Raw genomic sequence first — 15,614 nt, 5'->3', positions numbered from 1 at the left:
TTATTTTATTAAAAGTACTTTTAATAAAAAGATTTGTTTTAATAACTTTATATAACAAATTTTGCTTAGAATTTGTCCCTCTATGGATTTGTGGGGTTATTTTTAATAAAGTAATTTTCAAACCCGAAAATGGGTGGCATCCACCCCCAGGGTAAAAGGGCAATTTGGCACCATGTCACGTTTGTTTATTGAGGTATCCTCTAACCACTCATCAATTTTCGTGAAAATCCATGAATGTTCGCCGAAATCGAAGGTAATAGTTGATTTTTACCTTCAGTGACTGCACTATACAAAACAAATTAATGTTATTGATATGCCGCAAAAATTAATGTTCTGATTTTAAGTACAATTCTCTCTTAAGACGAGAAGAGGGGCGAGGGGGTTGTAGCTCAATAATCGAAATGCGTGTAGGTATTTTAAGAGTTTATTCGTAGAATTTATACGCTATACTAATTATATCCGCAATACGATATAATATTTTAATTTTTCTCGGCATTTTTTCCTTGACCTGAATCAATTAAAGGGTTCTTTGGTGGTTAAGGGGATGAGCTCAAAAATCTAAACTATATCAATTCGAAATCTCATAAACAGCTCGTAAAGTTCTGCCGCAAAGATAGATTCAATATCTCTATTTTTAAAGTAGCCCCCCACCCCCTCCCCCTAAAATACTAAATTCCTGACCAGTGTATGGGCTCATATGAATATAAAAGCTCATAGTTTTTTTAATTTTTGCAAATGGGGGAGGGCAGCTCAACAGGGGTAGTTATGTTGGAATTTTTAGAGTGGAAACGGTACTACGTTCTTTAGCATCAATATTTAAAAATATCTGTTTGCATTGTTTGTTTTTTTATATTTGTGATATATGTACTTTTTAGTTTCAGCTTCTCGATGGAGACTTAACCGAAATAGATTCTTCGGGAACATGCACAACATCTTACTCTTCCTCCTCACCAAATAAATTTGCAAAGATTAAAACTAACTGCAAATCTGATGACTTACCATATACACATAATAAACATAACATGTTAGGAGTGGAAGTAGAATCAAGTCGAATGACAGAATACGAATTGGGTTCAAATGCTTTTGAAATAAAATCTATAACGTCGAAAGACAGTCACATAGCTTATTTGGCAGCTAGAGAAGAAATGGGCAATCATATTGAATCGGAGCAAACCATAACTTTAACAGATACAAGTACATCGAAATCCTTGGAAGGGATCAACATTGAAGAAGTTGTTGAAAAAATAGGCAAAACCTCTGGTATTAGCTTTCATCAAGAAACTTTATTGACTGAAAAGGAACCAGCATCTGAGGAGATCTTAAGTTTTAGCAAAACAATTGAGAACCTCAGGAATCAATTAAAAAATGAGAATATCGGGACTCTAAAACAGGCTAAAGCTCACATAGAAGCAGTTAATGCTGGAAGATTAGCAAAAAAGGAAGACATTTTGAAAGCTCTATCATCGAAAAAGAATAAAAACATACTGTAAGTATTATACTAAAACTGAACCATATTTTTTTTATAATTTCTTGATAACATTTAATGCCTAAACAGGGTCAGGGGCGTAACAGAGGCCCCCGCAGTATGAAGCTTGCGGGGGGCCCCAATATGTCAGGGGCCCATCTTGTCATCTAATATACATATTATGTAAAAATGTGTTATTGTTATATTATTTTGTGCATACATACACAACGTTTTTTAAACATGCAACATGCAGTATTGAAAATGAAGTTGTCCATCAGATAGATACAATGTATCGTATGTATGTATTGTATGTATTAATAAAATTGTAGATATATTCGCTGATAGTAGTGCACGAAGAAAGTTGTTCACCTCAGAATGATACTATGTAATAATGTAATCATTTATTAATTTTTGTTATATTTTATTCTGTAGCAATAAATATGAAAAATGTAAGTTGTCATAAACAGTACATGAATACACTAATAGCCCAGTAAATTTTGGAGTCTAATTATCAGCGACACGACGTATTTGCTTGGCAATTTAGATTTAGATTCTACTTGTCCTCTTGTGGAGGTATTGGAAAGTTGGAGTTGTGCCGTTGACAGTCACCCCTTCGCGAGGGTGAAAAATATACGTTTAAAATAAGCCCAGAAATGGATAAATTGACTAATTATAAGCAACTTTTGTTCTATAGAGCTTCCTTATCCAAGTCAATACCTTTCAAGTGACTTGCGAGTGAAAATGTTTATTTTTCATAAAAAAAACCACATATTTAGGCGGTTTTTCGCAAATAACTCAAAAAGTAAGTAAGTAGCAAAAATGTAGCTTATACAAAAATGAAGTGTATCGACCAAGTATTTTATCGAATTAAATATTATCGAAAAAATATTTTTAGCAAAAATGTAGCTTATGAAAAAACCTATTCATGAAGTCTATCGACACAGTAAAAGGAAAGTTGTAGCTCATGAACAATTGTTCTTATTCGTTCAATTTCAAATCGAATATTTCAACGTGAAATATCCAACATACAAAGCACTTTTCGGGGAAAACTCATTAAATTTTTTTTATGTTTAAAAAAGAGCTTTATTTGTTATTTTTATTTTTTACAGCACTTTCTAGCAAGCTTATAGCATCAAAACTAAGCGAGTTACGCTCAAAATATCTAAAGATGGCTCCCTTTTTGCTAAAAGAAAACGTGAAAATCTCCCCCTAAGTTGGATCTTATTGACTTTTTATTTTAAAAAAATTCCCTTTTTTCAAAATAACTTAAAAAGTATTAGCAAGGGCGGATCCAGAAAGCCCCCTCGAGAATTTAAAATAAGATAAATTTAAATATTTACAGTTCAAATGTTTTTAGTTTCAAACACATCCCGCTTGCTACGAGAAAAATGTTTTTAGCTTTGTGCTGAACGAGGTAAAGCGTGAGGTGACCTAAGCTATGCATGTATCTTAAAAAAAGTTCATGGCTCCCCCCGAAAATTGGTCTTGGATCTGCCCTTGAGTATTAGTGCTACGAAAAATCTCAAAGAGTAAAGAAATTTAGGTTTTGTTTTTATAAATATTTTGGTTTTATTTTGTTTTTCTGTAAGACAAAAATTGTTTAAGATATGGCTGTTCAAAATTTGCATACACTCGTAATTAGTGTGACTCACCAAAGCCCTTTCAAATAAAACCCATTCAAAAATAAGCACTTATTGAACTGGTGAAATTTACAGGTCATATAAAATAAAGTTGAGTAATTTGTAAAGCGGTAATGATTAGTTTCATTTGTGGTGTTAAATGGGGGAGGATTTTCACAATTTTTTTACCAAAAAAAACTTTAATTGTATTTTGAGCGTAACTCGCTTAGTTTTGATGATAAAAATTTTTATAAAAAGTAAAAATACCTAAAACTTTTTTTAAACACTTTAAAAAAGTTTTAATGAGTTTTCCCCAAAAAGTGCTTAATTTTTTGATTATTTCACGTTGAAATATTCGATTTGGAATTTGACGAATAAGAACAATTTTTTATTTTTTTTTTTATGTAATTATGTTTATTTACAATCTACATCATTAAAAGAGTATTAAGTAAATTTGTTCCATGTTTTTGGGCATGAAGAAGAGACTTCCAATGATGTCTCATCTTATTCTCTTTATGTTTAAGTTTTAAAATAGGTCCTGAGGCCAGGTTCTATCTAGTCTCCTTGTGGCAGGGCCATTATGGAATAATTCCCTTACTAACTCATTGTCATGGTAAATGGTATGCTCGTTTTGTGATTCCGATGCTCGATGGATTTCTTCTCTGATGAAAGGTATATTTATATTAAGTCTTCGTGAAGTGTTTGATTAGTTACATACCATGGTGCATCTACTATTGATCTTAGAACTTTAGACTGAAATCTTTGGATGATATTGAGTGATGTTGACTTTGCACAGCCCCAGAGGTGTAGTCCATAGTACCAAATAGGTTTGAGTATTGCTTTGTACAGAAGAATTTTGTTTTGGATGTTGAGTTTTGATCTGCGTCCAAGGAGCCAATACATTTGCCGAAATTTCAAGTCTAGTTGTCTTCTTTTTGTCTGTATATGTTTTTTCCAAGTAAGATGTTGGTCAAGATGGAGGCCAAGGTATTTAGCGTCTGTTACTGTCGGTATTCGTACATTTTCCATTCTTACAGGTGGGCATGTGTTGTGACGGTTTGTAAACGTTATTTGAGATGATTTTGTTTTATTTACTTTTGTTCGCCATTTTGTGTACCACTCACTGAGTATGTTCAGATGGTGTTGCAAGTCTTGTGAGGCTTGTATGTGATCTTCATTTATAGCTAGTATTGCTACGTCATCAGCAAAGGAAGCCATCGTAGTATTATGAGACTCTGGTATATCGGCTGTGTAGAGTGAAAAAAGCAGCGGCCCGAGAACACTACCTTGCGGAACTCCGGAGTTAATAGGACAGAGGCTGGATTGTTGGTCTTTGAATTTTACTGAGAAATATCTATTTGATAAGTAGGATTTGATTAGGAGGAAATAGTTACTAGATAGTGCTAATTTTACTTTGTAAAGCAGACCTCTGTGCCAAACTTTGTCAAACGCTTGTGAGATATCTAGGAATACAGCGTTGCAGTATTTCTTTTCTTCGAGAGTTTTTGATATTTCATTTACTATTCGATGGACTTGTTGTGTAGTAGAGTGATTTTCTCGAAAACCAAACTGATGTTCTGGTAGTAATGTTAGGAATTCATGATCTGCGTATATTCTTTGTAGCAGCAATCTTTCAAAAACTTTGCTAACCATTGGGAGTAGGCTGATGGGTCAATTTTTTATGAGCTACAAATTTGCATTTACTTGGTCGATACACTTCATTTTTGCATAAGCTATATCTTTGCTACTTACTTACGAATACTTACTTTTTGAGTTATTTGCGAAAAACCTCCTGAGAACGTGATTTTTTTGTTGAACAATGTTAAACATTTTCACTCGTAAATATCTCGAAAAGTATTGACTGGACCACTTCAGTGGTTACATTGAAAATTACTCGGTATCGCCGTATTTCACGTTCATTTACTGGGCTATAACACATATTATAAGTTTTTGTTACACATGTCGCATTTAGTAATTTTTTAAAGGGGGCCCCATTTCCAATTCTGCGGGGGGCCCCGACGGATTTTGTTACGCCTATGAACAGGGTGATCTACTTTTGTGACATAGTCTTTTATATCTGTTAGTATAGGATAGGAGATACTAAAAATTCTTCTTTTTGTGTAGACATGACTGTAAATTGTCCAGTAAGTTGTTCCATCGTTTTCGTCGTCTTCGCACTGATCGACTTACTATATAGGGCATAGGGGAATCGTCTCGCGCCGTTTTAAGCCACGGTTTGTTAGAACAGTGAGCGACGCACAACTCACAGTCAGTCGAACGCCGCGCACGTCAGTCCAAATCAAAGGAATGGTTTCTGTATGTTAACGGATTGTTGGTTCTGCTTAGTTGCGCGCTCTGAAGACCGACAGCAGTGTACGTCGACGGTGTGCGTTGGAATTAAAGCCATGGTTTGTTAGAACAGTGAGCGACGCACGGCATACGCGTACAGCAAAATCTGTTGTACTCGACGCACGGCAGATTTGACTGGGTCGGTTTGTTAGCATATTCTGTCGCTCTCAAAATAGTTTCAGTTTTCAGTTTGACGTTTGTTCTCACAAAGGGTATATGTACGTAGAAAAATGAATTCTGACAAAATCAAAGCAATCATTTTATTACTCCTAGAAGAGGAGGCGGAAGAAGAGTTAATAATACTACATTTAAATAAAAGAAATAAAAATGTAAACGAAATGTTTTCATGTGCATTTAAATGAACAGTCGAAATAAGATTGTTTCAGAACGAGGAAAAATTTCGAGAATATTTTAGATTTAGACTGTCCAGGGACTTATTTGAAACTGTATTATAATTTATAAGGGATGAAATTACTAAAAAACCTTACAACAGAAGACAACATCCGATTTCTGCAGAAGAAAAATTAAGCGTAACTTTGAAGTACCTAAGTTTTTATTTATTTAGAGAAAAAATAAAAATACAGTGTTTAAGTACAAAAAAGAAAACTTCTTAAAAATGTATATCATACATGTATCTTACATTTCTGCATTGCTATAAATTGATTCTGGCGAAAATACAAACGAATGCACGCTCTGAGATCCTATATTGGGTTCCAAAGAATTTTTTGGTCACAAGAAATATTTGATATGTATAGGAACCAATGTTATGAATAGAACCAATTCATATACCTAATTAATTTGCAGCCAGCTCAGTTTCATATCGCGAAACAATATTCATGAGTTCAGCTTTTATTCTTGCCTTTTCAATCGTAAGAAATTTCCATACTGTGGAAGCCACACTTTCAAAAAACATGTGTATAGAAGGATCACCTGATTTTTGAGCCAATGTCGATGATGTTTCCGACTTTTTAACAAGTTTTTCAATCAAAGCGGTTCGTTCCTCTCGTCCCATTTTTAATTCACTCATTAATGAGAAATTTCTGTTTTTAGACATTGACTGTTTTCGATTAGGAGACTCCTTGTCAGACTGAAATGTAAATGTCAGAAATTTCTTGGAAATTTCTCTTATGTGGAAGTTATTGACCATTTGTATTTTATATTACCATTACATTGACCAAAATGGTTTCGAAGTAAAGAGACTTAGCAAGTGTATATTTCTGGCTCCTGGCGACAGGAACCAGGAGTAATAAATAAATCGTATAATACAATAGTAATAGAAATTAGATGTTCGCTTCCCGTGAAGCATATGGTGTCTTTGAAGGGCACTACTGAAAGGTTTATAGTAGTATCTTTTGTTAAAGGCAACCTGCTTTTCTCTTTGAATATTTACCCAAAGTATTGACCTGAAAACAGGTCAATTAACAGAGAACTATATATGTACATATTTAAAAATATGAAAATAGAATATTAATAAATAATATATTTAATCAAAGCATACTTTAATAGTGATCAGGGATCTGTATAATATGGCAAGAAAAAAATTGTGTTACGTGTTGAATAATAACGATACACTTTATTTTGTACCAACGTTGTTTTATTATAATGCCTCAGTTTAATAAATAATAGTAATAATACCAATTAATTTAAATACCAATTAAATACTAATAATATAAATTTAATACAAGTGACTTTTTCATTTACTTTGTGCAATTTAAAATATATCAAATCATCTAAACTTATTTTTGTTTGAATGAAATTAGTTTACCACCATATTGTACACCGTGAGTTCAGCTGAACGTTTGCGTCCAAATCAAACCCCAGCTGATTCCAGCGCACACCGTCGACGTACACTGCTGTCGGTCTTCAGAGCGCGCAACTCAGCAGAACCTAACAATCCGTTAACATACAGAAGCCATTCCTTTGATTTGGACTGACGTGCGCGGCGTTCGACTGACTGTGAGTTGTGCGTCGCTCACTGTTCTAACAAACCGTGGCTTTCGGATTTGATTTGGACGCAAACGTTCAGCTGAACTCACAGTGTACAAGATGATGGTAAACTAATTTTATTCAAACAAAAATAAGTTTACATGATTTGACATATTTTTAATTGCACAAAGTAAATGAAAAGGTCATTTGTATAAATTGATAGTATTAGTAATTAATTGATATTTAGATTAATTGGTATCATTACTATTATTTATTAAACTGAAGTCATTATAATAAAATAACGTTGCTGGTACAAAATAAAGTGTATCGTTTCCTTGTGGGATCGGTACTCACCGAAGGGACCGCAGACGTTCGGATACAATTAGCGTCTCTTTGCAAAGTAACAAGACATTTACTCAACCCACACACTACACATGCACTAGGTACCTAACTGCAAAAATTCAACTTAACCACTATGCCAATGGCAATTAGTTGTCGAGGTATTAGCTTAAATTAAAAAAAGTGTATCGTTATTATTCAACACGTGACAAAATTTTGTCTTGCCATTCTATAGATCCCTGATCACTATAGTAGGTATGCTTTGAATATCTCATTTTTTATTATTCTATATTTGTATTTTTAAATATGTACATAGTTCTCTGTAAATTGACCTGTTTTCAGGTCAATACTTTGGGTAAATATTCAAAGAGAAAAGCAGGCTGCAGTTAACAAAAGGTACTATGTATAACTATAAACCTTTCGGTAGTGCCTTTCAAAGACACCATATACTTCACCGGAACCGAACATCTAATTTCTATTACTATTGTATTAGACGATGTATTACTCCTAGATCCAGGAGACAGAAATATACACTTGCTAAGCCCTTTTTCTTCGAAACAATTTTTGTCAATGTAATGGCAATATAAAATATAAATTGTCAATAACTTCCACATAAGCGAAATTTCCAAGAAATTTCTGAAATTTTAGTCTGACAAGAAGTCTCCAAACCGAAAAAAAGTCAATGTCTAAAAACAGAGATTTCTCATTAATAAGCGAATTAAAAATGGGACGAGAGGAACGAACCGAACCGCTTTGATTGAAAAACTTGTTAAACAGTCGGAAACATTATCGAAATTGGCTCAAAAATAAGGTGATCCTTCTATACACATGGTTTTTGAAAGTATTGCTTCCACAGTGTCGAAATATCCTACGATTGAAAAGGCAAGAATAAAAGCTGAAGTGATCAATATTGTTTCGCGATATGAAATGAGCTGGCTGCAAATGAACTAGGTACATGAATTGGTTCCTATATCCTATATTACAACAAATAATTCTTGTGACGAAAATTCTTTGGAAACCAATTATAGCATACTTCAAAGTTATGCTTAATTTTTCTTCTGCAGAAATCGGATGTTGTCTTCTGTTGTAGGGTTTTTTAGTAATATCATCTTATAAATTGTAATACAGTTTCAAATCAATCCCTGGAAAGTCTAAAATATTCTTGAAATTTTTCCTCGTTCTGATACAATTTTCTTTCGACTGATAATTTAAATGCACCTCCTGTATTACGACATGAAAAATTTCGTTTACATTTTTATTTTCTTTTATTTAAATTTAATATTATCAACTCCTCTTCCTCATCCTCTTCTAGGAGTAATAAACTTATTGCCTAGATTTTGTCAGAATTCATTTTTCTACGTACACCCTCCGTGAGAACAAACGTCAAACTTAAACTATTTTGAGAGCGACAGAATATGCTAACAAACCGACTCACTCAAATCTGCCGTGCGTCGAGTACAACAGATTCTGCTGTACGCGTATGCCGTGCGTCGCTCACTGTTCTAACAAACCATGGCTTTACTGTTACGTGTATTTGTTATCATTCGGCGTCTGTAATAGTTGCATCCTACTCTTGTGTTCCTTGCCCAGTTATTAATGTTCTCCACCTTGCATATATATATATACGATATCTCTCTGTTGTATACCTGTACTTCCAATTCCGCCTCATTGTATCTTACCATCGATTTTTCAAACGGTTTTCAGCTCTGCTGTTTCTAGCTTTCTTTTTGTCCTTTATGTATCAGGTCGTGTGTCTGCCGCGTATGTCATTGGTCTGGTTGATCTGATGACTGTTTTATAAATTCTGCCTTTCTTTTCAGATATTTTCATTTTGCAATATTGTTTCATTCATGCAAACTGCGGCTCTATTTGCTCAATCCACTTGATCGTCCACTTCGGTTTCGAGCTTTCCATAGTTAGATAGTGTGGTGCCTAGATATTTAAACTCCATCACTTGTTCTATTATCTGACCCTCCAGTTCCAATTTACATGTTATTGGATTTACTGTTATAACCATGCTTTTTGTCTTTTTTTGGAGAAATCAACATGTTCAGTTTTTCTGGCGGAGATTAGTATTGCATCGTTTGCATAGCAGATTATTTTAAGTTGTTTTTCTCCCATTTGGTATCGTTTTTTAGTTTTTACTCTTTTTTGTTATTTCATCCATGATCAGGTTGAACAATAAAGGACTCTGGGAATCCCCGTGTCTTATCCCATTGCCAGCTTCAATTGGGTCAGCTAGTTCGTCTTCTACTTTTACTTTTATTGTGTTGTTCTGGTAGATATTTTGGATCGTTTTAATTATTCCTAGAGGTAGCTCTCTTGAGTATAACAAGTGGATAACGTCCTTCAATTTGACCCTTTCAAATGCCTTCTTAAGGTACACGAAATACGTCGGTTTGTTGTATTCTAATAATTTGTCTTGAACTGGCTTATTATAAATAATAGGTAAGTGTCGGTGCATGATCTTCCCGACCTAAAATCTTGTTGTTATTCTGCTGTTATAATTTCATTCAGTTTGTTTGTTATCACATTGGTTGTTAATTTTAATGTTGTGTTTAATAAATTAATTCCTCTGTAATTCTACGTGTCCGATTTATCTCTCTTTTTCAAGAGAGGTATTAGGATGATATTTAATATATTATATTAAATCTTCATTCTTGTTATTCTGTTTTGTTCTATTATTTTTTGGATTAATTTAAGTAGTTTTTGGTCAGATCTTTTCCTCCGTACTTTAGCAGTTCATTTGATATTCTGCCCTCTCCTGGTGTTTTTTTATTTTTTAGTTTCCTTAATGCTTCCTAGACCTCTCGCTCCTCAATTTTAATTCTTCGTTTTCATCACTTCAGTTGTTCGTGGTTCATTGTCGTCACCTTTAAATCGTCCACAAATAAAGATAGAAAGTAGTGTGCCCACGTTTTCTTCTGAATGTGTTTCGTTTTAATTATTTCGTTCATCTCTTTTCTTTGTCCTCTGATCATTCTCCATATTTCTTTTTGTATTACGTAGAAGTCGTGTTCCATCTATTTTGAGAATATCTGCCAGTGTTCCCTTTTTATTTGTCTGACTGAAGTATTCGTTTCATTTCTGATTCGTTTATAGTGGTTCTATGCCTGTTGTGTTTGTTTTGTTCAGTATTGTAAAACGGCTTTCTTCTTTTCTTCACATTTTATCTTCACTTCCTCTCTAAACCACGGGGTTTTCTTTTTGATATTTTAGTATTCGTTACTTTCCTTGCTCCAAGTGGTCCTATTTTGCGCTAATTATTTTATCATTGAGGTTTTCCCAGAAAACTTTTTTAAGCCAAAAAAGTTGTTTACAAAAAATATTCAGGGTTTTCAAAACACTCTGTATTTTATTTTAAATATAGAATCCTCTTTAATTCCTCTTTACAAGAATATAAAGTTGTTTTGTATTATACAGGATATCTAAAAAGTTATAACCAAATTTCAATGAAAATTGACAAGTTCAGCACCATGTATAATTGAAAAGGGATACAAACGCAACGACCTGTTGTAGTTTGTTTAATTTAATTTATTTTAGAGAAATGAGAGGCCCCAGATGTAAAAATAAATCTGAAACCTCTCGTAGAACCACTTTCTGGGTACATCCTTAATCTCTGCCTTTTACAATTTATAAGGCAAGGAGACGGCGAATAAAGAAGACGAAGGGGACTCTACAATATGAGGTCACATTCCCTCTATCCGTCTAGGAAAAATTCCAACGAGAGTTGGTTCCGTGTACTCAAAATATGAGTAATAAATAGACAGTTTGATTTCGTTTCGATTCAGAGATGTTCATGTAGCCCCACTGAGGAGGTCTGAAGAGGCTTAAACGTACGTATTGGGATGATGGATCATCTCTGAACCGAAATAAAACATAAGCTGCCTTTCATTTTTCATTGTAGTCATATTTTGAGTACACGGAACCAACTTTCCTTGGAATTTTTCGTATGCGAATCTACGAAAGGTGACTGCATATTTTAGAGTCCCTTTCGTCTACTTTATTCGTCGTCTGCTAGCCTTATAAATTGTAAAAGGCAGAGATTAAGATATACCCAGAAAGTGGTTCCACGAAAAGTTTCAGATTTATTGTTTACATCTTGGACCCATTTCTTTATTAGATGTCGCTATAACGTCCGATACGCGAATTATTTTTATTATTCTTCTTCAGGTGCCATCTCCGCTACAGAGGTTGGCAATCATCATAGCTATTTTAATTTTTGAGGCAGTAGCTTTAAATAGTTGTTTTGAGCTGCACAAAAACCATTCTCTCAGGTTCTTCAGCCATGAAATTTGTCTTCTTCCGATGCTTCTTCTGCCATCTATCTTTCCTTGCATTATGAGTCGTAGGATGCCATACCTCTCGCCCCGCATCACGTGTCCGAGATACTGTAGCTTTCTTTCTTTAATTGTGAGTTCAACTTCCCTCTCTTTACCTATTCTTCTCAGTACTTCATTGTTCGTAACTCCATCTACCCAGGAAACCCTCATAATTCTTCTATAGGTCCACATTTCAAAGGCGTTAAGTCGTCTCATTTGTCTCTACATTTAACGTCCATGATTCCACACCATAGTATAGTACACTGTATACGTAACATTTTGTTAGGCGTACTTTAAGGGCTAACGTTAAATCTTTACTACATATGACCTTTTTCATTTTCCTAAAATTAGAACGTGCTTTTTCGATTCTGACTTTGATTTCTGCAGTGTAGTCATTATTTTCTGTTATAAGTGTTCCTATAGCCCAGTAAATGAACGGGAAATGCGGCGATACCGTGTAATTTTCAGGGGCAACTCCGAATTGCATGAAAATTTGGATTTAGGTTCTACTTACCCTCCACTTCAAAGTTGAAATTTTGCCGTTGGTTGCTTTTACTTGGGGGGTGACAGTCACCCCCTCTCGGGGGGTTAAAAAACATACGTTCAAGATAAGACCGGAAATGGATAAATTGACTGGTTTTAAGCAACTTTTGTTGTATAGAGTTTTTTACGTAAGTCAATACTTTTCGAGTTATTTGCCATTGAAAATGTTGATTTTTCAACAAAAAAACTACGTTTTCAGACAGTTTTTCGCAAATAACTCAGAAAGTAAATATTTTATCGAAAAAAATATTCTTAGCAAGAGTGTAGCTTATAGAAAACAAAAAAAAATGGTATATCAGTAAAGTCTATCAATCAAGTGAAAACAAAGTTGTAGCTCATGAAAAATACGTTCTTATTCGTCTAATTCCAAATCGAATATTTCAAGGTGAAATCACCGAAAAATTAAGCACTTTTCGGGAAAAACCCATTTAAACTTTTTTAAAGTGTTTATAAAAAGCTTTATTTTAATTGTTAACAAAAGTTTTTAGCATTAAAAATAAGCGAGTTACGCTCAAAATAAAGTTGGCCCTCTTTTTTTTTTGTAAAAAATCATGAAAATCTCTCCGTGTTTAGCTCCCCAAATGAAATTAATCGCTACCGCTTTACAAACAATTTACTTACCTATCTATTTTTATATGATGTGTCAGTCTCACCCGTTTAAACTGTTTATTTTTGAAAGGGTTATAGTTGAAAAAGCTTGAATGGGTCACTAATCACGAGTGTATGCAAATTTTGAACAGCCATATCTTAATCAATTTTTGTCTTACTGAGAAACAAAATGAAACTAGCATATTTATAATAGCAAAACCTATATTTTTACTGTTTCAGATTTTTCTTATCTCTAATACTTTTTAAGTTATTTTGAAAAAAGGAAATTTTTCAAAAATTTTTAGAAAATTTTTTTTACTATAAAACCAAATTTTTTCAAAAATAAGCACTTCAAACCATCAAACTTACAGATCATATAAACAATACACATACAGTTAAAATAAATGGTAAAGCGGTAACGATTAAATTCATTTAGGGTGCTAAATAGAGGGAGGTTTTCACGATTTTTTTTACCAAAAAAAGGGGCCAACTTTTCTTTTCAGTGTAACTAGTTTATTTTTGATGCTGGAAACTTTTATAAAAAAACAAATAGTAAGCCTTTTTAGATACTTTAAAAGTGTTAATAAGGTTTTCCCGAAAAGTGCTTCACTCTTCGGTGATTTCACCTTGAAATATTCGATTTGGAATTAGACGAATAAGAACGTATTTTTCATGAGCTACAACTTTGCTTCTACTCAATTTGTAGACTTTACTAGTACACCATTTTTTTTCGTTCTTTTATAAGCTACACTTTTGCTAAAAATATTTTTTTTAATAAAATATGTACTTTTTGAGTTTTTTGCGAAAAACTGCCTGAAAACGTAGTTTTTTGTCGAAAAATCAACATTTTAAATCGCGAATAACTCGAAAAGTATTGACTTACGTAAAAAACTTTATAGAACAAAAGGTGCTTAAAATCAGTCAATTTATCCATTTCCGGTCTTATCTTGAACGTATGTTTTTTCACCCCCGAGAAGGGGCGACTGTCACCCCCCAAGCAAAAGCAACTAACGGCACAATTTCAACTTTGAAGTGGAGGGTAAGTAGAACCTAAATCCAAGTTTTCATGCAATTCGGAGTTGCCCCTGGAAATTACACTCCAAAACGGTCATTTATTGGGCTACTAGGTAAGTGCACTTTTTTACTCTTTCGATCTGCTGGCCCTCTACTATCAAGATTTCGATAGTATTATGGTTGTTTTTACTAATTTTCATAAACTTCGTCTTTTTAATATTGAGAGAGAGTCCGTACTCCCTACCACACCTTACTATTTTACTCATGAGTCTTTGCAGGTCTTGTAAACTATCGGCTATTATTACTGTATCATCTGCATATCTAATGTTGTTTACTAAGACTCCATTTATTCTTATGCCGACTGTTTCATCTTTCAGAGTTTCTCGCATTACCTCTTCAGAATAAGCGTTAAATAATAGAGGTGATAGTATGCAGCCTTGTCTGACTCCTCTCTTTATTTCCATTTCTTCAGATGTTTCTTTTTCAATTCTTACTATTGCTCGCTGATTGTAATAGAGGTGTGTTATTAGTCTTAAATCTCTTTCATCTAGGTTTTTATTTTTTAGAATTTCCATGAGTCGATCATTAGGCTATTGATTATGTTCAAAATAAAAGAGCTAAAAGGAACTATAACGTTAATGTAATTTTATTGTTTCATATGGTCAATAGACCTCTACATTTGAAAAAACCGCGTAGTGCTACCATTTAAATGGGTGCGTATTTGAGAAAGGAGTGAATTAGTCCCTAGGCACAGGGTGAATTAGAGTGCGTTCTATACACTTTTGGTACAAACACGTCTACAGGAAAATTGTTCCAGGTTAAATTTACTATCGAAGTATCACATTTTAAAGTCAAAAATATTTTTTTTTACAAAAATATATTCAAAAGAAAAGCAAGAAAAAAAAGCACGAAAGAAAGCAATTTTGTTTTTTGCCCCATAACTTTTTTCCACAGGGATATAGGTGTAGGCATTGCTTCACTTCAACGAAAACTAATTTCCATCTTCCTCTTTAAAATGCAGTTCGGTAAAAGTCTCTAGGGTGTATAGTTTCCGAAATAGGATTTTTCAAATTTCGCCGCTCACAGCATTTTTGAGCCATTTTCCCCATTATTTCGCAAACATTGTTCTGTAACTTTTTTCTACGCATTTATAGGTATATGCAATGGTGCATTTAGTAGAAAGAGAAGTCAATTACCTTTAAAATGGTCTATTGTATAAGATTATACGGCTCTTTTTAAGCAATTTATGCTTTTTCAAGGTTTTATACTTTTAATGATTTTTTAAATTTTTAATGATTATTTTTTAAATTTCCCATTATGACTTTTTTTCTTGTAAATTTAGGTATATACATTGTGGAATACAAAAAAGCTTATTTTCTTTACTTTAAAATGGTGTATAGCAAAAAATTCTAGGACTATTTTTAAACAAGATATCCGTAGGATATTCAA

General features: G+C 33.5%; 1 protein-coding gene across 1 annotated transcript in view; it reads left to right on the top strand.

Moving 5' to 3' along the window:
- The window catches only part of LOC126887850 (microsomal triacylglycerol transfer protein), a 188,544-nt gene that overhangs the window by 139,343 nt on the left and 33,587 nt on the right, over positions 1-15,614 (top strand). The window contains exon 4 of the mRNA XM_050655745.1: positions 876-1,486. Within this exon, the coding sequence (XP_050511702.1) occupies positions 876-1,486 (611 nt within the window). The remainder of the gene's footprint in view (positions 1-875; positions 1,487-15,614) is intronic.

This window comes from Diabrotica virgifera, chromosome 7 (genome assembly GCF_917563875.1).
Source record: "Diabrotica virgifera virgifera chromosome 7, PGI_DIABVI_V3a".
Taxonomy (NCBI): Eukaryota; Metazoa; Arthropoda; class Insecta; order Coleoptera; family Chrysomelidae; genus Diabrotica; species Diabrotica virgifera.
The sequence above is the reverse complement of the archived record's forward strand: the minus strand, read 5'-3'. Positions and strand labels throughout refer to the sequence as shown.